Here is a 21,105-nt window from a genome sequence, read left to right on the forward strand (position 1 = left end):
AGCATACATGCAAACTCCACACATTAATCCCAGAGTACGGGATTGAACCATTGGTTGTTTTAACATGCCTGTCACCACGCCACTACTTTACTATTTCAATATTAAGTACAAAAAAATAAAAAGACAACAATTGCAAAAGACATATTTGAAATGTTACGTAGTCACAATAGTGATTATTGAATGCTAATGATATGTTGTTTTTTCCTTATATTTGTATTACTACTAATTGGTTCTGTAAGCAGGGAATATTAAAGACAGCTCTCAGTATGATGCTGCTTCCCCCAGCGGTTTCATGCTGTGATGTTAAATGGTAATAAATGTCAACACTTCTAGAAAGTTGCACATAATTGTTGCTAATACATGAAAAACAAAATGTCAGCAAACGATAGAAGGACAGTGTACTGGGAGTATCGTGGGTCACATGACATCGCAGTCATGGTTGTCTTACGGCAGCCTTCTTAAAACAATGAATCACATATATATGCTCATATAAACATTAGAAGGTGCACATACACTACAGTATGAGAACAATTACCTTTCTACAGGGACATATTTGTGGATATTTAGGGACTAGGTGGGGTCAAAAGGTTACGTTTTCTCTTCTATGAAACTGCAGCATCAATAGTTTGTGAGTATGTACTTTTAGTTCAACACTGACTGTTTGATCAGTGTAAATTATTAAACTTAAAAAGCCAAACAATTACATTTCTTACTGTGCCCAAGAGTTCAGGAGAGGATGTCAGTGTGAGTTAGATAGTATGAAATTCTGTATGTGTGTGGTTCTGTTTAACGATGAGCATTGTGGGGTAGTATTGTCTAGTATTGTATATTCTTTGGCAGGAGGGACTTATAGTAAAAAAATATGGTCGTTAGAGTAAAACATGGCCAAGTTAATTCTAAATTCAAGGCAGCATGATAATTTGTCAGCAATGCTGAATAAGTTGGTACATTACTTCGACTAGGGGTAATTTTCACGGAGAAAAGTGAATATCGACATGGAAAAGTGCCTGTTTAACTGCCACTGAGTGGCTATTTACATGGCAGTTTTGGATGACATAGACCCAGTGTTTTCCAAAGTTGTACGTTAATCAACCAAAGCGTCGTCAATGGTCTTGCGACGGTTGCTAGGCAACAAGGCGCTGGGTACCAGAGTCCTTGAGGCATTCAAGAGAATTGGAAAAAAATCTTTCAACGTAAAGAAATGGTTGAACTCAAATAAGATTCACTAATCAATGTCCGAAAGGGAAGTACTATTTAACATACATAAGTTAGTATTTTAAATACAATAGGAGTCAGAATCAAGACAAAAGACTCCAATCTAAAATGTCTACACTGCTGTAGCAGTATTAAAAACTAATATAATCTCGAAATACAACATTCAATATATTATTAATATATTATTAAATAATAAATATTTAATATATTATTCAAAAACTGTATTGACAAAGACTTCCAGTCATGGTGCATTAATGTACATACATGACGTCATCACCACAACAGTCTAATTAATGAGGAAACAACTGCAAACTTTGCACACGAATTTTCCATTAGAAAAAAAAGACATACTTAAACAAATTCCACACCATTTTTAAATTCATATACAATCCCAAACTTAAACATCCTGCAGCCCAAATGGGGCAAAAGATGCACACTGTCTCGAGCGACGAGATTCCGCATTACGTCATCGCAAAGGCCACCCGTGTGAGTGTGCGCGCTTGGCAAAGCACGATCATTTCCGACAACACTAGCGAGTACAACGAGGTTTTGGGGGGGACTACAACAGCTCGTGGTGATGCCTCGCTCGGCCGTGAAGGAAGCATAATTTCGGGCTGCCGGACGCGGTGGTCGGCTGTGGTGGTGGGACGATGTGGCATGACATGCCTTGGAATACATTGTGGTAAGTGGCCGTTGCAGCTGCAATCAAAATGCAACCTCAACCCGGGAATTGAACTGCGCGTGCTTTGCCACTACGCAGTGTTATGTCACTTTTACATTAATGTAAACATTGAGAATGTTGGGATTTGTGTGACTTTGACTTGCACACAGGTGTCTCCTGCAGGATGCATGCTGAGGAGACGATTAGGCAGGCGCCTGTTGCCTTTTTTTTTTTTTTTTTTTTTGCTGCCCTTTTACCTTTTGACCGCAATGGCTGCTGTGGATTTTTAAAGTGCGTTTTTCTCAGGGGCAGAGACTAGTGGTCAGCTGCTTTTGTGTCAAATGATCAAACAAATACAGCAAATAGGTAAAGATTTTGTCCTGGGCATGATCAATTTTGCCATTGTTATTGCCTTCACTGAAATTATCTTTAAAGAAGGATTTGCAAAACTTTCTGAGTTTGATTTTGTTGCTCAACGCGGTGTCCTAGTTTTATCGGTGTCCTACTGCTTTGTGGTTCAGGGTTTCATCTGGCAGGATTTTGATTCCTTGAATTTCATATTGCACCATTATTGCATGGAATTGAGATTTTTTTCAATATTTTGCGACAGGAGTGGCAAAGAAGTTAGACGCAAAGAGCCAAAATTTGAAACTGTGAGTGAAAGAGTCGCACTTGTGGATAAAAGAAACCGATTATTTTAAAAATATAATTTATGCTTTGTTTTTAACAAAATATGATAAAAAGCAAAGAGCCGCATGCGGCTCAAGAGCTATGTGTTCGCCCCCACTGTTCTAGAAGTATTTTTTTGTCTTTGCGAGGTTATTTGTGTTTTAAAGGTCTTAAATATGTTTACAAACATTTTATTTTACTTAATGCAAACTTTAAAAACTCAGGTTTATAATTTGAAAAAAAGTCAATGCATATGATTTACTTCCATAAGCAACACAAAGGGATGTGGCAAGCCGCATTATAGGCCCACAGGCTTTGAGTTTGACATCTGTGCCTGCAAGTGTCAGTTAATTTACAGCTCATTTTGTCTATATGTTTCTGTGATTGGCTGGCAAACAGTCAGGGTTGTTCCTCAACTCTTGCCTGAAGTTAGCTGGAATAGACTCAAGAGCACCCTCAACTGAAAATAATGACAAGTGCTTTAGAGAATGGATGGGTGGATAAAAACACTGTTGCTCTTGGGCATTTTTAAAGCCAAAACAATGGCAATTGTTAGTGAACTGATAGCGAGATGGAGAGACAACACTGCTGTGCACCATCGCTGAGATATGGTTTTCTCCTTCTGGCTCCAAGGATGAGAAGCCAGTATAGTTTATTGCATCATGATGCAAAAAATAACTGCCAGCCAAATGGTGTTAACAGCTGCCATGTGCCATGAACACACATTGGACTGATATTTTAGTAAGTGTGTAAGTGTATAGAAATGTTACACTGTGGACTATGTAAATTAAGTAACAAAAGTGGACTTTAAATATCAACTGGATAGTGTAATATTGGGTAATCCAGAATTGGAGAATAAGTTATAATTAGGAAAGTTAATTTTGCCTAAAGCAGGGACTTAAATTAATGTTAATCTTAGCTACCAGTGTATATTGACTTTCTTAAGAGACTTGGATATGATTTTTTTTCCTGATTGTATGAGTAATAGGGAAAAATTGGTTTGAATCACACATCTATTATGACTAAATAGATTGGAAAAACTATAAATGTGAAACATTGAAGTTGAAAGCTTGTTGACATCATCTCTGCTGACAAATGTGACTCACTTTCTGTCTCTAGCTTTATATGGCTTAGTTAAAAGGGTCTCTTAACAGAGTAGAATTTATTTTAAGAGACAAAAATCCATTTACAAGAAATTTTTAAAAAATTCACAGCTATATGTAAGTTTTGCATGAAGTGGGAAGACTTTAAGGGTTGCTTAAGAGTTACTTGGTATTTTATTAGGACAATTGTAATGTACTCAACATGCTTGAGACAGTGCATGGATTTATTTCCTAGAAATCATGGCGTGTTCAGAAAATATTCACCAATGACCCATCGGTTATGTGGTCTAAACTGTCGTCTCATTTTTGCCCAAGTTAAAAAACAAAGTGATTCCACGTTACTTTCGGGGCCTTTTTGGTAGGATTTATATCCGAGGTTCTATGTGGTTATTGGTATGTATGCCACGGTTTTCTCTTTTAAGGAAATATATTTTCCAATGCTGCCAGTCTGACATTATAATAGAGAGAGTAGGTTGAGGTTAGAGTGGGAGAGAGTAATGTGTGTTGGGCACATGCCAGGAACGAGGTTTAGGGTCTTGCAACTGGAGTGCCAGGAAAGCCGCACAAGAATGTGGAGCCTTCTCATTTGATAGTTAAAGATAGAGGCACCACAGGCCGCTTCGTTGACACGTTCTAATTTCAGACGCATCTTCGGTCCGACAGTCCGTCTCTTTTGTCCTAATACTTTCTCCTTAGATAGTGGTTTGGCCTTTTGTGCGTTTCTGTCAGGATTCACGACGAGTGGAAGTTACCACAGGATGGTGTTTTATGAGAGGTACAGTACTATGATTTGTTTTGGCTACTTTATAATCTACTCGTGTTAGATTACATCAATCTCTGATATTTCCCAGAATGAAAACAGTCTGGCCAAGGTCACATGGCCTGTGCGTGACGTGCGTGCACTGCTATCGTTGTTAATCTTTTAAAATAGCCTTTTTTTGCATTTATTTTCACTTGCAGGAGAAATGATGAATGGGGCAAGCTTAGAGTTTGACATTAGACTACTAGCTGCTTGTGGTGAACTCAATGTGTACACACCTAGAGGCACATTACCCAGATCCTTACAAAAATCAAACACTACTTCCAGGCTGAATCTTGTCCTGGAACGATGCTCAAAATATTCAAAACAGTTCCAAGTGGTTAGCTCTCCCACTTCACTCTCTAAAAGTTTGGGTTGGAATCTATGCTCCAACCTTCAAGTGCTGAGTTTGCATGTTCTCTTAATCCTCGTGTAGAATTTCTTTTGCTCTCTCTCATAAGTGCAAATGTCCACATCAATGGTTGTTTGTGCACCATAATGGGCCGTGACCGGACATTTGGTCGCCGCTCTTTTGGTTCCCGTTGGTCGCGGGTCTTTTGGTCGCCGTTAGGGTTATGGTTAGGGTTAGTGTTAGGGTTTAATATCTAAGTACATTTGACAACCCTAACCCTAATGGCGACCAACGGGGACCAAAAGTGCGGCGACCAAAAGACCGGCGACCAAAAGACCGGCAACCAAAAGACCTTCGACCAAACGTCCGAGCACCTGATTGGCTGACAACCCTTCCAAGATGAAGGGTGCCTCGCGACTAAAGTCAGCTGGGATATGTTTTAAATAAATAGCTGAATGAATAGCTAACATGCGGCACTCTTTCACACCATACTTGAGAATTATCACAGGACATGTTTTACTGACCTTGAACATGATTCTAAACTCTATCCCATACACCCCTCAAAAGCTCCAGATGCACAGGTTGGCACCTCGTGTCAAAACCTTCACCACAAGTTAATGAATAATCCTGGGAATGTGTAAGCCTCTGCGATGAATGCTTGGTAAATGAAAAGCGAGTTCACATAAGTTCAGATAAATGCTTTTAAAAGTTCGCTGTGCACTAGAATTTAGTCTGACGAAACAAAAATTGTTGTGTATTTGTGTAAAAGTGTATTATATTGGCAAAAGAAAATCCATATACACTCAAACCTCAGTTTCCAAGTATGATCACATAATAACCATTCCAAGTTTTTTAAATATACACTCCTTTTTTTTAAATTAAAGTAAATCTGTCACCATCAATAATGAGTCATCATTTCTACAAATTCTACTTCTACTACTTCTGTGCCATTGTAAATAGCTTAAGCAGTTACTAATGTGCAGCAATACACAAAATTAAACAGAAAAATTGATGTGAAATATAACGATACATATGAAAACTATGTTACGCACACTTTTACATTGAAAAAAAGGAATAATGGTTGAACTTCAAAGTTTTTAACCATTTGACTTTGGAATTTAAAAATTTCTCTTTGCTATTTGATGCCAATTGGGCTGAAAGCTGATCTTAAACCTGCTTAAATTCGATCTTGAAAATTTGTCTAAATCCTCTGTAAACGCTGTAAATCCACTCGAACAAATAACCACATTCTTCCCTCAACTCCAACCGTAGCTCAGAACCTACAAGTCACATTTTGCTATGACTGAATCAAAAAAAGAAACCTGCTGATTTTTAATTCTAATCTATTTTTTAATTGCACCATGTGTGTGTGCAGAATGTGACTAATTGCTGTCAAAGAAATATAAAATAGAATGCCTGAATGATTATCTCGAGAGAAAAAACAGCCGTCCCCACTGAGCTTTATCTCATAAACGATATTTATGAGTTAAAAAAAGAAAACTTTTCTCCTCAAACTTTGTAGGAGGAGGTGTTGGTTCAGGCGTGTGAAGGGTGTGGGGTGGGTGTGTGAGTGTGTGTGTGTGTGTATGTGAGAAAGGTTTGCTCCCATGGCAACAATGCACATGACTAGGTGTATTAGATTGCCTCGGACAGTGTGCGGCGAGGCGTGGTGTGAGTCGTCTCTTGGCCTCCCTCTCTGCCCGACTTCCTTGAAAGCCTTGTCCTTGTCTTAGTAATGTTTTCTCACCTCCTCTTGGATTTGTGTGTGTGTGTGTTGTACATTCAATTTGGAAATATGGTAAAACAGGAGGGAAAAGTTCAGCGGATAATAAGACGTAACAAAAAAAAAGTCTTGGTATCTCTCAATGAGTGCACTTTGTGTACTAATTATAATTTGTTGGACTATGAAAAAACTTTTTTTCAAAATGAGTTAACTTAGAACTCTGCTTGTTCAAAAGTGGTGGAATGCAAACTGGTGGAGTTCAAAACTATTAACTAAACCCTCAGCAAATAGGTTAAAAAATTGGTGATTTGTTATTTTTTCAAGCTAAATGTGGTGCATTAATATATATATATATTTTTTACATCTCGTTGTCGAACTGAGTTCTTATTGGACCCAAGTGGTATTAATCCGATACACTACATGAAGCTGTGTATCCATTTGACCAAATGTCATTGACTGTTATATCTTACTAATTATCCACTCATGATTATATTTAAGCAATAGGAAAATCTATGTCTTAACATTTTGAACTTCTGTTTTAATGCCACTCATCTTGTCAGAAGGTCAAGTGGAGAAAAATAAATACATTCCAATGACAATGAATAGGAACTTATTTCTGCTGCATTTATGAGTAATCAATACATTTCCAAAGTGTTTTGTCATTTCTGCAATGTTTTTTACAGAAATCTTCCAAAGTTACAAGGTACCAGAATTTGGTTGCAACTATAAATTAATTTGTCTTAACATCAATATTGTTGCATAATTACTTTTACTACCTTAATCTGCTAATTACTACTTATTTCATACAACTACTAAGTTGCTCTCGCTCCAATTGAAATATGTATTGTCTTTTCTTTCAGTTACTTATGCAAAAAAAATTACGTTAACATTTTTACAATAGATACCATAGCCCCCCCTCTCCCACGCAAAAAACTGCACCAAGTACTTAGAAGACAAAACAAACAACAACAAAAAAGGAGAAAAAAAACGAAGACAATTTAACATATATTTGTAAAAGTGGAATTTTCAATACAACTCTCATGTTAGATCTCATTAGATTGTGCAGGTGTACCTAATGATGTGTTCAGTGCAGTTGAACTAGAAAATAAAAATAACAAGTATATAAATTTAAGTTGTAGTCACGCAGAATGACTGTTGTCTCATTATTCCTGCTTGTATTAATGAAGTGGTTAGAGTCTCGCATGCACAATGGTTTTATCAGTTGCCTTTTGACGCTTGAGGGAATTAAGTCGAAAACATTTCGTGTTTAGCCATCAAGCCGTGATTTTTATGAGGACGAAGCTAAAAATCAGGAATGCGCAAATTGACTTTTACTCTCTCTCCTGATCAGAATGATTGAAGACTGCGGGTGGAGCGAGGAAAACATGGCAGACAGAAGGCAACTGCTTGTCGAGATGAGTAAGTATTAAGGTGCACATGCCCACGTTCCTGATCCACTATACTAGCGTTCTTTCACCTGCCGTCCATTAAAATGTCAATTTCTCCTAAGATTGTGAGTAAGGCAACAAATATGATGGAGATGAATTGTCCAACACACATCATATTCAGATTAATGATGAAATGAAAGAGGATGAGATCATGCCCTTTATAAAACACTGCATCAGATTTTGCCATGCTCATGTACATGATGACTCTACGGCAAGAATATGGTAATCAACATAGAAAAACTCAATAAAGTGGCACATAATAAACAAGCATTTACACTAGTGTTCACATAAATGGAACATTTTAAATAATTTTGAGTATTGAACTGGTACAAAAACAAATTACTGCGTCTAGTAAAGATGACTTGCTTTTAACTATTAAAATCAATGCATTTTAAGGCTGAAAATTTAAAGGTTAATTGTATCATCATAATGATACAATTAACCTTTATATTTTCTGATATATAGTAGTATATTCACAGTGCTAATGTTAAAAAAATCCATAATGTATTGGCTTTCATTAATGTTAAATAAAAAAAATTATGAAGAAAACCTCCAGCTCGTTTTTAATGAAAACATAACCCTAACCATGCTACTAGATTTTAATGTTGGTCATCATGGTGGCAGTACAATACTTTTTAAGTTTTACATTCGGGTAACCTCAAGTTTTACCAATTGTTGATGTATTTATTTGTCTTTGTTTTGTGTTTAAGAAATGTCCAGTAGTCACTGAATGAAGTATGCACTTTAGGGTAAAATGGGAAAATAGGGGTAAAATATATTGCTGTGAAAATGTGAACTCATCCGATACATTTTTAAGACTTTTCACAATAAGGGCTGAAAAGCTTGAGTGAACGTCAGTTAATTGCCGCAGCTCTAGTCGTCGCCCCATTAAAAAAGTAACTTCACACTAGACTGAGAGGCGGCGCCATGCTTGCATCGCTTTGGACGGCACCCAAGGTCCTTGACGGGCTTGGGTGCTATGAAGTCTTTTCAAAGCCTTAAAATGGAAAAAAAAGCAATGTTTTCCACATATTTTGCATCTTATAATATTCCACAGTCTTCGCTACCATTGATTGTCATCCTCTCAATTCAAATCAATTGTCTATCCTATGTCTATCACTATCACTGTCAATGACAGTCAATGAATTGACTCATACACCTTCAGTTCAACTATGTTTAACATCTATCATTGGGTTTTGTGGACTTTGAAAGGAATGGAATATGCTAAAATTCATGGGTAAAAGGTTCAATATATTCATGATTGTTAGGAAGATTGTTCTTCCACCTACAGCGAGGTGGAGAATTCAATCTCAAATATTGATCCATTATTGGAAGCTATAAACACGTACATTTGTGTTCTGTGGTCAGAAGTGGTTAGCTACTGTCAATCACATCACTGTCAATCATAAATCCCAATTAGGATCAAAACCAAATGTGTTTTTTAAAAAATTCTGAAATTATTGCTTTCAAAAACCATTCACAGGGGCTCAAGATTTGGACTCCATTCGACTGTCAACATACAGGACAGCTTGCAAACTCCGATTTGTGCAGAAGAAATGCAACTGTGAGTACAACATGTCTCCTTACGCTATAGCTCTCATCTCCACCACACATCCCATACGTTAATCCCCGCTGGTTTCGTAGTGCATTTGATCGACATCTGGAACATCATCGAGACTTTCCGAGAAAACGGACTCAACACCATGGAGCTAGATGCTGAGCTCCCAGTGGCCCGCCTAGAAGTCGTGCTGTCTACAATACTGTACCAGCTGAATAAGCGCATGCCCACCACACACCAGATCAATGTTGAGCACTCTATCAGTCTGCTGCTAAATTTCCTTCTAGCAGCCTACGACCTGTGAGTCACGCGTCAGATCTTTATCACCTAACGTGGGGGGGAAATAGAGTCTAGAAGAAAAACTGTGGACTATTACTTAAATAGGTGTTACAAGTGTTGTGCAAATTCGGGAAAATTTAATGAGTCTACTTAATTTCAGGGGTTTTTACTTCTGATTTTAAATGCCTATGTATTTGAATGACTATGATTTCATTTGTTTCTAGAGAGGGCCAAGGCAAGGTGTCGGTCTTTGTTGTAAAGATGGCCCTGGCAACTTTCTGTGGAGGGAAAATTCTGGATAAATTAAGATGTAAGATACTTTTTTTTCCCGGGCAATTTCAAAATCCTAGTAATAATTGTCTGTGTAAATGTTGAAGGTCATGGAAAAAAATTCTATAGGAAGTCATTGGTTTAACTGCCATATAGGACACATTTTTTTAATATGTTGTGCTATATTGGCAAAATTATTCATAACATGGTTGAATGTCTAGTTCATGTTTTTCATCTACTTGCATTTTTTAATGCACGAGAAAGCCCAGAAGACTCGTGTAGGATATATTGCAGTCATGTTCAACCATGAATTCCCTATTATCTCAAGGCGATTACATCATCTAGTGGCTGTTGAGCACTAAAAGAAATTGATGGATTTCTTGCTGTTTGTGTTTTTTAAACAAAACGATTTGTACAGCTGCCTCTCTTTAATTTGTTTCCCTCAAATATGTGGGCTAATTGCATCGTGTGTGAGACGCTGTAATTAGCCCACTGTGTTAGAAGCCGACAATTATTTTGATTTGTTCGTGTGATGTCGCTCCACAGATATTTTTTCACAGATATCCGATCCGGCTGGAATTATGGACTATGCGCAGTTTGACCTGTACCTGAAGGAAGTTCTCAAGCTGCCAATGGCGGTTTTTGAAGGGCCCTCATTTGGTTACACAGAGCAAGCGGCCAAGAGCTGCTTCATGCAGCAGGTAAGGCTTCTTAAAGTCCATTAACGGCCATTGATGCTTATTGAACTCCAATTCATTTGAACTGGAAAGGAATGGCAGTGAATGATCCCTGTTATTCCAATGGCTACATTTATGTGTTGTCATATTTTTTCTAACCTTGATATGCATTATTTTATGCAGAAAAAGGTCTCTCTTAACATTTTCCTGGACACCTTGATGTCAGACCCACCTCCTCAATGTCTCGTGTGGTTACCGCTAATGCACCGGCTGGCTAATGTGGAAAACGGTAGGTTTTTAGCAGATATACCCTGACAATAGATGTTGTTTATTGTTTTTCACTTAAGCGTTCACAAAGTGGGAGGCAAATTAGCAACAACAGGAACAACAGCATCCCAGGGTAATAGTATTCGCGAAATAATGCTTTAGAGGTTCCTCCCTATTTTTACCTTGTTTGTCTGCTGTCTATGGTGATTAAGTTGTTTTTTTGCGTCATACTAGCCAATATATATGATATAGTGTTACACATATGTACATGAAACATTGAGGTAATATAATTGTCTTTTAGAGAAATTAAATGCAAGTAACTCAAAAGTCTTTGCATACCTTTGTAAAGGTTAATTTATTACAAGGGTCCAAATAACTGCACTTATTTCATTCACTGCCATTGACAGAGACAAAAGCCCAGTTCATTAGAAATTGAAGGATTGACAGTAAAGGATCACTGCCAGTCCCATCATTCTAAATGAAATTGATGTTACTTATTCACATTGGAAATGATTAAGCTAAAATTGCACAATGAACTAGATGAATTACTTCTCACCTCTTGGACTACAGCAATAAATATCATCCCATGTGTCTTTATATCAAAATAAGTGGCTCTACTCTTAGCTGTCTACGCAAAACAACCTGTATTTACTACCACAAATACGTATGTGTGTGCGTTCTCCCCCATGCAGTGTTCCACCCGGTCGAATGCTCCTACTGCCACACTGAGAGTATGATGGGCTTCCGCTACCGCTGCCAGCAATGTCATAATTACCAGCTCTGTCAGGACTGCTTCTGGAGGGGGCATGCCAGTGGTTCCCATAGCAACCAGCATCAAATGAAGGAGTATACATCATGGGTAAGGAGTAGGGGAGGAGCGATGGAGGTGTGTCTGCTGCCGGACCAGTCAATGCGGCTATTTTTGCATCGTGACGCAAGGGTCGCATTTGCATTTGTGAGCGCCATACGTGTGTGTTTTCAAAAGAATGAGTGTATTCGTTTTGTCCTCTCCACAGAAATCCCCTGCAAAAAAGCTATCCCATGCCCTCAGCAAGTCTCTGAGTTGCGCATCCAGCAGAGAGCCTCTTCACCCTATGTTCCCCGACATGCCAGAGAAACCTCTCAACCTTGCCCACATCGTGTATGTTTTTCCTCTAATTCCTCTCCTCTTTGGCCTTATTTTCCATTTATTCCTACTGCCCCTCTTAATTTTGCCAATCACAGGGGTCAATAATCAATGATGCTTAATTACATGACTGCAATTTACAGCAATGTTGCTATTGTTTCCTTCTGAGTGAGTCGCTCTTTTTTTTGTTAAACCGCATCCACTTTGAATAGCCTCAGTATATCAAAGCATTCCCATGAGAAATTAGTAGGAAAATCCCATTTTAAAAAATCAAGTTTATAAAGATTAAACATATTTTTTGCAGCCACAGCATGAAATCTAACTTTGCAGAACAAAGAACTCATAAACTGTCAATAACAGTGATATATCTTAAATTTATTTTAACCAGGATGACTAGCTCTTCTCTACATTATAATTTGTCACCAACATCCCCTTATAAATTAAACTGAACTATCACAATCAATGGCAAGGAATTAGTTTAATAATAGGATCTTGTTCAACACGTACATTTATAAGCATGATTTGTAAAATGAGTTAGCATTTACTCTTTTATACCAAAATAACAACTGTGCACTAAATGTTTCTGTACTTCTCTCTTTTTTCTTTGCTTTGTTCTCTGATAGAGACACGTGGTGAGTGTTCTTTGATTCTTTAACACCTCCCAAATAGTGTCCTTTTGAATCATGGTGTACATGTACTCCCTCCAATGCTTTGTAATCACCCACTACTCACCCACTCTTTAGCAGGTGTTAAGTTCTTTTGTTTGTCCTTTCATGTTCTTACATATATTTAGTAGTTTGTGCTTTTAGGGTTATAATTTTTCACAAAATGATTATACTTTTGTGCTTTCTCTAGGCCACCAAGACCAATGAACATCCCCAGTGAATACTCGTTTTCCCACTCCATGCCAACATCAGGAAATCCGTACTCCACTAAAAAGTAAGTACAACAATAGATGCTCTGGATTGTTTTGAAGGGATTAGTTCAGATCTGCCAGTGGACAATTGTCTATGACAATATATTTTACTGAATGCACCTAGTCTGCCTTACTGCAGGAGTCATGATATTGCTCAACATTTGTTAAAAGACAGGGGGTAAGTGAAACAGGTGTGTGAGTTTTCTTTGCATGTGTGCTGTGCATTGTATTAAAATACAATAAGAATACGCATCCATTGAACTAGCCTAATAGGTATGTTTTTTTAATTAGAGCCATAATGTCACCAATCTGTTCTTCAGGTATTGCTAGAATAAAATGTATAACAAATGTTTTTATCAGTTTTCACCTACATACCAACCACCAAAAACCAAACAACCCCACACGAAATATAAAAAGAATCATGAAAATGTCATCCTAAAACTGACTGGTCTTGGTAAACGTTATCATTTCCTTGATAATGACTGCAGTTGCATCTGACAACATTCTAAATAGGCCCCAAAGCAGCCTTATTATATAGCGACATCATTGTGCTTTGCTGTGCAGTATTCATTTATTTTGACCCGCAGTGTTTTGTTAGAGACAATTTTAGGCCCATTAATTTGGGATTCTGTATAAAGGTTCAACATTGAATAATAGATTTCATAAAACATTTTCTTACCTGTACTCAAAGGATTCTGTTACACGGTGTTCTTTTCCTGAATGAGGAGTACACAGCAGGGGTCTTTGACTTCAGCCACACCTGCATTTAATATAAGTACTCCTCCAAGGAACACTTCTCCCTTTCAAAAATAAAAATAAAGGAGCATGTGATGAGTGAGTGGTATTCCATAAGATTATATTATAAGATTTTGAGCATGTTAAAGCATCTTTGCATTCTATATTGATACAGACTGCCAAGTAATTTATGTCTATGTGATCTTACACAGTTTGAGAATTCCAAGTGTATGCAGCATATATAATGGCACATAGTGAAAGAATGACCATGGTGTTACTAACAAACCACAATATTGAATTAGACTGTCTTTTGAGGCATGTTCACTTTTGGGTGTTTTTGTTAAAAGAATGAAAAATGATCTTTTTGGGTGTCTTCTGTAACGTTTGAATCAGCCATAAGGATGTTCATGTTAACATGTATCCAGTTATTGTACACCACCTGTGGTTAACCATAGCCTCAAATTCTTAAAAGTTCAACAATAGAGCAACCATTGTTCAGTAGCTGAATGCTTGCAGTATCAAATTAAAGCGCATGCTTCTTTAGTGCAGCCAGCTTTCTGCTGGAAGATAAACTTAGATCAGGAACATTGACACCTTTTTTTTTCTTTTCGCATTTTGGTATTGGATTATTTTTTATCATAGACTGTTTATTGGCATCGAGTTTAATAAAATTGGATTATGTACTTTTGGATGGGACACTGCTTCAATACGTGTAATGTGTAAATAGTGCACACAGCGTGTCCTTAATCATGCAGGAGGTAGCAGACATAAAGTGGCCTTGTTCCCCTTCAGTCACCCGTGAATGGCTGCTTTTCAGGCGTCTCCCCAAATCTCCTTTGTTGTTTTTTTTTTTTTAGTTCCTTGTGCTCTTTTTGTCAACTGTGTCATTTTTTTGGGTCACTATTTTGTTTATGAATTTCCGCACACGTTCAGGTTACACTGCAACCTAGATGCCGTTGACAGACTTGCTGACGAGCACATTCTCATTGGCCTCTATGTGAAACTGCTTCAAAACAACCCCAAAACATGGTTAGTGTGTGTGGTCATGTGTGCCTTTCCCCGATGAATGTCAATGTGTGAAAACCCAGCATGTATAGTATACAAACCTTTTTTTTAAAAAAATATATCTACTAATAGAACACAATAGATTTCCACTCATTGGCTAATTATTTAGGTAGAACCTACCCTGAGTAATAAAAGATGAATATTCTTATCTAGAACATAGGAAATATTTTTTGTGACATAAAAAGGATTTGCCTTTCTACTATTTTCATTTTAATTTTCATATTTTATCTTCATAACATTTGGATATTACATTGGTAACATGAGTCCTCTCATTGGATGTATATATTTCTCTTAACATAAAATATTCTGATATTATAGCTTCATTCTCTGGAGATTGGGACTCTTACTGTACATCATTCTCATTAATATTCATTTTCTTTAATTAAAATATCTGATTGTATTTTCATAAAATCTTCGAATCATCACTTTTCTTGTAAAAAACAAATACAATTTTTTTCCCATCACAAATTTAAAATGTGTTCATCAGACTAAAAAAATCTTTTGGTCAGACAGCTTATGTATTCTCTCTAACTCTCTTTCTCTCTGTCTATTTCTTCACTTACTAAGAACATAAAAATAGATTTGTCTTCGTGCCCATTAATATGTCTGCCTCCATCTTAATGGAAGTTGGCTCTATTGTTATATCGGTGGCTGTATTAGATTAGCAATTTAGGAATAACATTTCCAGTATGGCTTTTGTGATTACGAGTGTTTGCCAACTCCTCTCTCTAAATATTTTTAAATGTGTACGTGCTATGTACTCAAGGTCTTATCTTGCGATTGCCATTTCTTTTTTCTTGTCCATCAGCTTGCTAGAAAGCAGCAACCATCAAGATGAGGAACATAGCCTCATTGCCCGCTACGCTGCTCGCTTGGCTGCAGATGCTGCGGTGAGACTCATGAACATACAATATGCTAGGAAAAATCATTATGTGATCCCCTGTTGACATTGTGAGCTTGTTCACTGCCACTCATATACGTTAACTCTCTCCAAATATATCCTTTGTTATTGAGTATAAGACATTAAGAATGACACAAGTACATTTGTTTAAACTTTTACGAGTATAATTTATATTATTTTGTCTTTCAATTGGGTTTTACCAACATATTGACCTGGGATTTCGTCTTTAGGCACAACAGTCGCAGCACAGAGGCCCCGCAGACCTACCGTGCTCTCTGGATGCCAACAAACAGCAAAGGCAGCTAATTGCTGAGCTGGAGAGCAAAAACAGGTAGATTTTCTTTTTTAATTAAAACTGTAAAAAAATATATATATATTTCCTGTAATGTATATGTACATATTCCACTGAATTTAAGGAAGTGAGTGCAATTTTTAAGGTCATGTTTCTGCTGCCCTCTTGTGATTAATGAATGGATATTTATTTTGTTGGCTTTTTATCCATTTTTTTTATTCCATTTAAATCCATTACATTTTTCCTTCAAGGTGTAACATCTATTCACAAGCAGAGGATATCGCTTTTTAATGTATATTTAATTGGATACCCTTAAAATATTTTTTTTCTGCCTGCTCACATTGATGAACATAATATACCTCTTTTTTTAATTACCTAGTTGCCTCTCATTTACACAAGTGTCCCAAAATTGATTGGGATTGTGAATTTAATTGAATGATTTAAGGTATTTTTAATATAAAACACTGCATAATCTTCCTGGCCGTATTGCCAGCAACAGCCAACTAAATCTATTAAGTTACACATTCACCCATTACTTATCCCGACGGGGGCGCCTCTTGACCCTCGTACCAGTCATTAGCTGTAAATCACACCGCTAAAAGGGCTCTGAGAGGCACAATGTGTCATAGATGTAATCTCTTTTTGAAAAAAAGTCAATTTGTACATGTCACACAGGGAAATCTTGCAAGAAATTCAACGACTGCGTCTCCAGCATGAGGAGGCCTCACAGCCGCCGCCTGACAGGGGTCAGCAGAACCCCACTTTGCTGGCAGAATTACGACTTCTCAGGTAAACCGCAATGTATCCAGTCATCAAAATACTTTGTTCAATTCAAAGGACACGGGACATATATAGTATTATGGAAGATTGAAGTGAATGAAGAATTAAGTGCAGATTGTAACCGCTTGACTATGTCTGCTTTTGTTTTTTTACATTTCACTACGAATATGACATAATGGCACTATCAATCTGTACCTTTTCTTTTTCCTGTCAGGCAACGGAAAGATGAGCTTGAGCAGAGAATGTCGAGTTTGCAGGAGAGTCGCAGGGAGCTCATGGTGCAGCTGGAGCAACTAATGATGCTTCTCAAGGTAATGCAGACAAGAGCCTTCCATCTTTTTCACGGCTTCCTCCAGTCACCGTACATCTGTGCAGTCGGGAGGAACATTTTTACACATTTCGTTACTAGTTGGGAAGTTATGGCTGAGATAACTGCATTCAAATGAGTTCATTTTGTGTTGTTGTGTTTTGTTTTGTTTTTGCTAATCACGCAATCAATATTTCCCAATAATGAAATACAGTTGTTTAATTTAAAAATATATAAGAAATTATATGAATATACCATTCAAACCAGAAGTTTACCTACACAAAAAATACATGTTAAGGAAGTTAAAAGAAGAAATTTGTGAAGGAATCTCAAAAACAGTGACTTTGCTATTGTTTGTGAAGTGCACCAGTCCCTACTGGAGCAAAGCAACCCCCGTTTCTCCCACCTTAAAACCTTTAAACATGCTCTGGATGAACACATGCATATTACACGCTAGAGTAAATCCAATACTGCCCTTACTTAACATGATATGGCTATTTTGTTTCCAGCTTGCTGAGGAACAGAAACAAGTTGTAAGTGAAAGAGTTTAAGGGAGGATAAAACAATTTAGCGCATGTTTTGAAATAAACACATTCCATGTTGCCAGGTGGGCATCTCGTGTCAAAAACTGTTTTAGTGTCAGAAAAGCTAATCTACTGTATTTTCTCAAGTAGTGGCAACATTTTTACTGCTCTGGAACATTTCCTTTGTAGTTGATGAGAAAGCAAATATTTATAGTCTGGATACAAATCTCTCATACTGCGATGTTGTGGGGTAATAGTAAATGTAGTGACAAATATCATGATTTCCCCCACATGAAAAAATGCAGAATATATTGTTTTTTGGGTCACAGAGAAGCAAAAGAGAAGCCACTATTTGAGGATATACGGTGTGAACTTCTGCTGCTTCCCGATACAAGCTGTTCACTATAAGCAGCCACAAGCTGTTTTAACAACATAAATAGTGAAGAGCATGCAGACTGACTATATTTCTAACCTTTTTAATGTTTCCAAATAAAACAATAGAGTTGTGTGCTGAATTTAACACTAAGAGTGGGCTATTTCTTGATCCAATGCTAAATTTTCAGGAAAGCTCACTTATTAGGAAAGAAAAAACACATGGCTGGCCTTTAATTTCCTGGTTACTGAGCAATCCTACAAGTTCAGCAGTTGATCAAGAATTAATTTCTCCAAATCTTGGTGTCATTGAGAAAAATTGAATTATTTGACAATACATGTTTCAGACTCAGGGTCCCGGCTCTCCACGCTCATCACCCAGTCACACAGTCAGCAGGCCCATCCCTACGCCCATTCACTCGGATTCAGCTGGCACCACCCCGACACACACACCTCAGGACTCCCTGATGGGCGTGGGAGGCGATGTTCAAGAGGCCTTTGCTCAGGGTAACTCAAAAGCTTTCCCTTCCAAAACAAATACAATGAAGTGGAGTCATATGTTTTCATATCATTATTTTATCCTCCTCATTGTTGAAGGTCCCAGGAGAAATTTGAGGAATGACCTCCTTATCGCTGCTGACTCGATTACCAACACAATGTCATCACTGGTCAAGGAGTTGAATTCAGGTACTCGGAAAGTATATAATATACTACTAATACTGTTACCTATGCTCATCAGGGCGGCCCATTGAACAGGTGGTTAGCATGTCGGCCTCACAAGGGTTCGATCCCAGGTGTAGAGTTTGCATGTTCTCCCCGAGCTTGCATGGGTTTTCTCTGGGTAGTCCAGTTCCCAACCACATCCCAAAAACATGCACTCTACATTGCCCCTTGCTATGAGTATAAGTATGAATGGTTGTCAATTTCCTTGAGCTGTCCGATTGGCTGGCGATTGATTCAAGGTGCCTAGTGCTCAGAGTTTGTTGAGATAGGGTCCAGCAATCGCCATGACTCGTGTGAGGATAAGAGTTTCAGATAATGATGTAGGCTCATCATTCCCTCACAAGTACACAAGCTCAGTACTACTCTGTTCCTTCTTAGACTGCGGCAGCGAGACTACGAGCACGGTGGATTCCGATTTGGGCCGCGGGGACATGTTTGCAGTAACACCAACAACCTCAGATCCATTTCTCAGCTTGAAGCCCAGGATAGCTGCAGCAGAACAGGAGGAGGAACGATATGGGAACGACCTGGAACGGCAACTAGAAGATGAGCTCAAGTTTGAAGAGCTCATGAAGCACAGACAGGATTCAGACAAAACCTGTATGGTGAGCACTTTTTCTGCTGAAATTATATGCAAAAAGTGCATTTTTTGCTTATCTTGGCCAGTTGGGTATTTGCAGCAGTTAGTATTAGTAACTGTACATTACGGAATAATAGTAATGTATACACTGTACTGTGAATCATTTTATCACATTTACTTTATAAAGTCAATGGAATGATACAAGTAAAAAGGATTAAAATCTGCTGTGTATTGTGTTTGTGTTTATGCTACAGGTGACACTGCAGCAGTAACAATGCTGGTTCAGGAAACTGGTGAGCAATATCAAACGCAACAATGAGTGACAACACTGGACGTGACAACACTGGCCAGGATCCTATAGCTTAGAAGATACATTTGTGTAAAGAGTATATATTTTTAACCAACATCATAAAAAAGGTGAAACTGTCAGCCAATGAATAATAAGTCAAGAGATTAATAATAACCAAGCGCTCTATTATTATTATTATTATACCACAGGTGCCATATCAACCACATAATTATTTTTGCTCTGTATTTGACTTATCAAGCCTATGTAGAAAGGTACTGTTCTGTGTGTCTGTGTATGTATCTGTCTCATTATAATGATTATTTTGTATTTGAGTTTTTGATGTTGTTGTTGTTGTTTTAGTTTTTTTCAATGTACAATCCCTACCTGGTTTTCCCACTACTGCGGAACTGTGATTTTCTGGATCAAACCTTTCAGGGACATATTATGTCACAACCTTAAACCACTACATGAGGCTTTCTGATCATGAAACACTTGAGTTAATAATCCGGATTCAGGTTTTCATACATTTTGAGAAAGGGTTGATTTCTAGAAAGTTTAAAAACAAACTGACTTGAAGCAAATTGTTTAAAAACTGAAAGATTTTCCAAAGGAAATAATGTAAATCCATTAAATCTATAACAGCTACCCCCAAATACTAACAAAATCGATTGTATGAATAGAAATGACAAATGAAATTGAGATGAAAATAGTAGACTACTTCTACTTTCGTTGTCAAAACCCAAATCATCCAAAAAACTAGGGAATACAAAACAGAGGTTGCACTGTATTTACATTTCTTTCTTACTCTTAATATTGTGTGTTCTTCATTAAATATTTGCTCCATTTGTGAAGGTAATGCACACTGCCTTAGCTTCTTGATTGACATGTCAATGGAGGTCAGTGAAGTCGTTATAGGAGCACGTAGCCAATAACAATGTGGAATTAAAACAAAATAATTTTAAAAATTGCTGAAAAAAACACTGGAAAAGTTTCATTTAGAATAAGATTGTTTTTTTTTTTGCTCTATTTATACCTGACATCGGACATTCTGACGTTTACGTACCCTACAGCCCACACGAAGACAAAGAAGTGATCTTGTCATAAAAATTCAGTTTAATAATTGAATTACAAAAAATAAATGTTAATGTCTATTGAATTATTAGGGTATTATAATGAAGAATCAAAGTGCTAATCTTAAATAATGCTCCTTTAAACAACATATTAACCAAATTCTCTTTGCACATTGAATAGTTTTATAATCAAATTTCCAAATGTCATGTTGCCCTATCTTCAATGTATGTCCTCCAAAGTTATAAATGATGTAAGATTTGGCATGCTGTCCAATCAAGGCCTCCAAAGATCATATAATGTAAGCAGTAAGTTGTGGGTGGCAGATTTAATGTAAATTTTGGTTTCTGCAAATAAGAGCGTTGAATAAACACCACATGTGCAGGCCACTGCTCAGTGTTTCCTT

General features: G+C 37.4%; 2 protein-coding genes across 10 annotated transcripts in view; one reads left to right on the plus strand and one right to left on the minus strand.

Annotated features, from left to right (window-relative positions):
* Positions 1-21,105, minus strand: part of klhl14 (kelch-like family member 14) — a 59,399-nt gene that overhangs the window by 35,476 nt on the left and 2,818 nt on the right. For all 4 annotated transcript variants that reach the window (XM_077725299.1, XM_077725298.1, XM_077725300.1 and 1 more), the window contains exons 3-4: positions 17,032-17,203; positions 13,743-13,863 (exon numbers count right to left, since the gene is read on the minus strand). The gene's annotated coding sequence lies outside the window, so the exon portion shown is untranslated. The remainder of the gene's footprint in view (positions 1-13,742; positions 13,864-17,031; positions 17,204-21,105) is intronic.
* On the plus strand, positions 1,662-20,302 carry dtna (dystrobrevin, alpha). Of its 6 annotated transcripts, none has more exons than XM_077725291.1 (21): positions 1,662-1,897; positions 7,874-7,941; positions 9,454-9,534; positions 9,615-9,828; positions 10,032-10,117; positions 10,624-10,778; positions 10,938-11,043; positions 11,714-11,880; positions 12,038-12,162; positions 13,003-13,086; positions 13,203-13,241; positions 14,732-14,827; positions 15,672-15,753; positions 15,995-16,095; positions 16,732-16,845; positions 17,051-17,147; positions 17,653-17,676; positions 18,387-18,546; positions 18,637-18,726; positions 19,141-19,367; positions 19,597-20,302. In XM_077725291.1, the coding sequence occupies exons 2-21, from the start codon at positions 7,875-7,877 to the stop codon at positions 19,612-19,614; spliced, it is 2,133 nt and encodes a 710-aa protein (XP_077581417.1). In that variant the 5' UTR covers positions 1,662-1,897; position 7,874; the 3' UTR covers positions 19,615-20,302. The 6 variants fall into 6 exon arrangements, with proteins under 6 accessions (XP_077581417.1, XP_077581416.1, XP_077581419.1 ...); XM_077725290.1 differs by lacking the exon at positions 1,662-1,897 and adding an exon at positions 4,338-4,423; XM_077725293.1 differs by lacking the exons at positions 1,662-1,897; positions 13,203-13,241 and adding an exon at positions 4,339-4,423.

The sequence above is a fragment of the Stigmatopora nigra genome, chromosome 9, assembly GCF_051989575.1.
Source record: "Stigmatopora nigra isolate UIUO_SnigA chromosome 9, RoL_Snig_1.1, whole genome shotgun sequence".
In the NCBI taxonomy this organism is placed as follows: Eukaryota; Metazoa; Chordata; class Actinopteri; order Syngnathiformes; family Syngnathidae; genus Stigmatopora; species Stigmatopora nigra.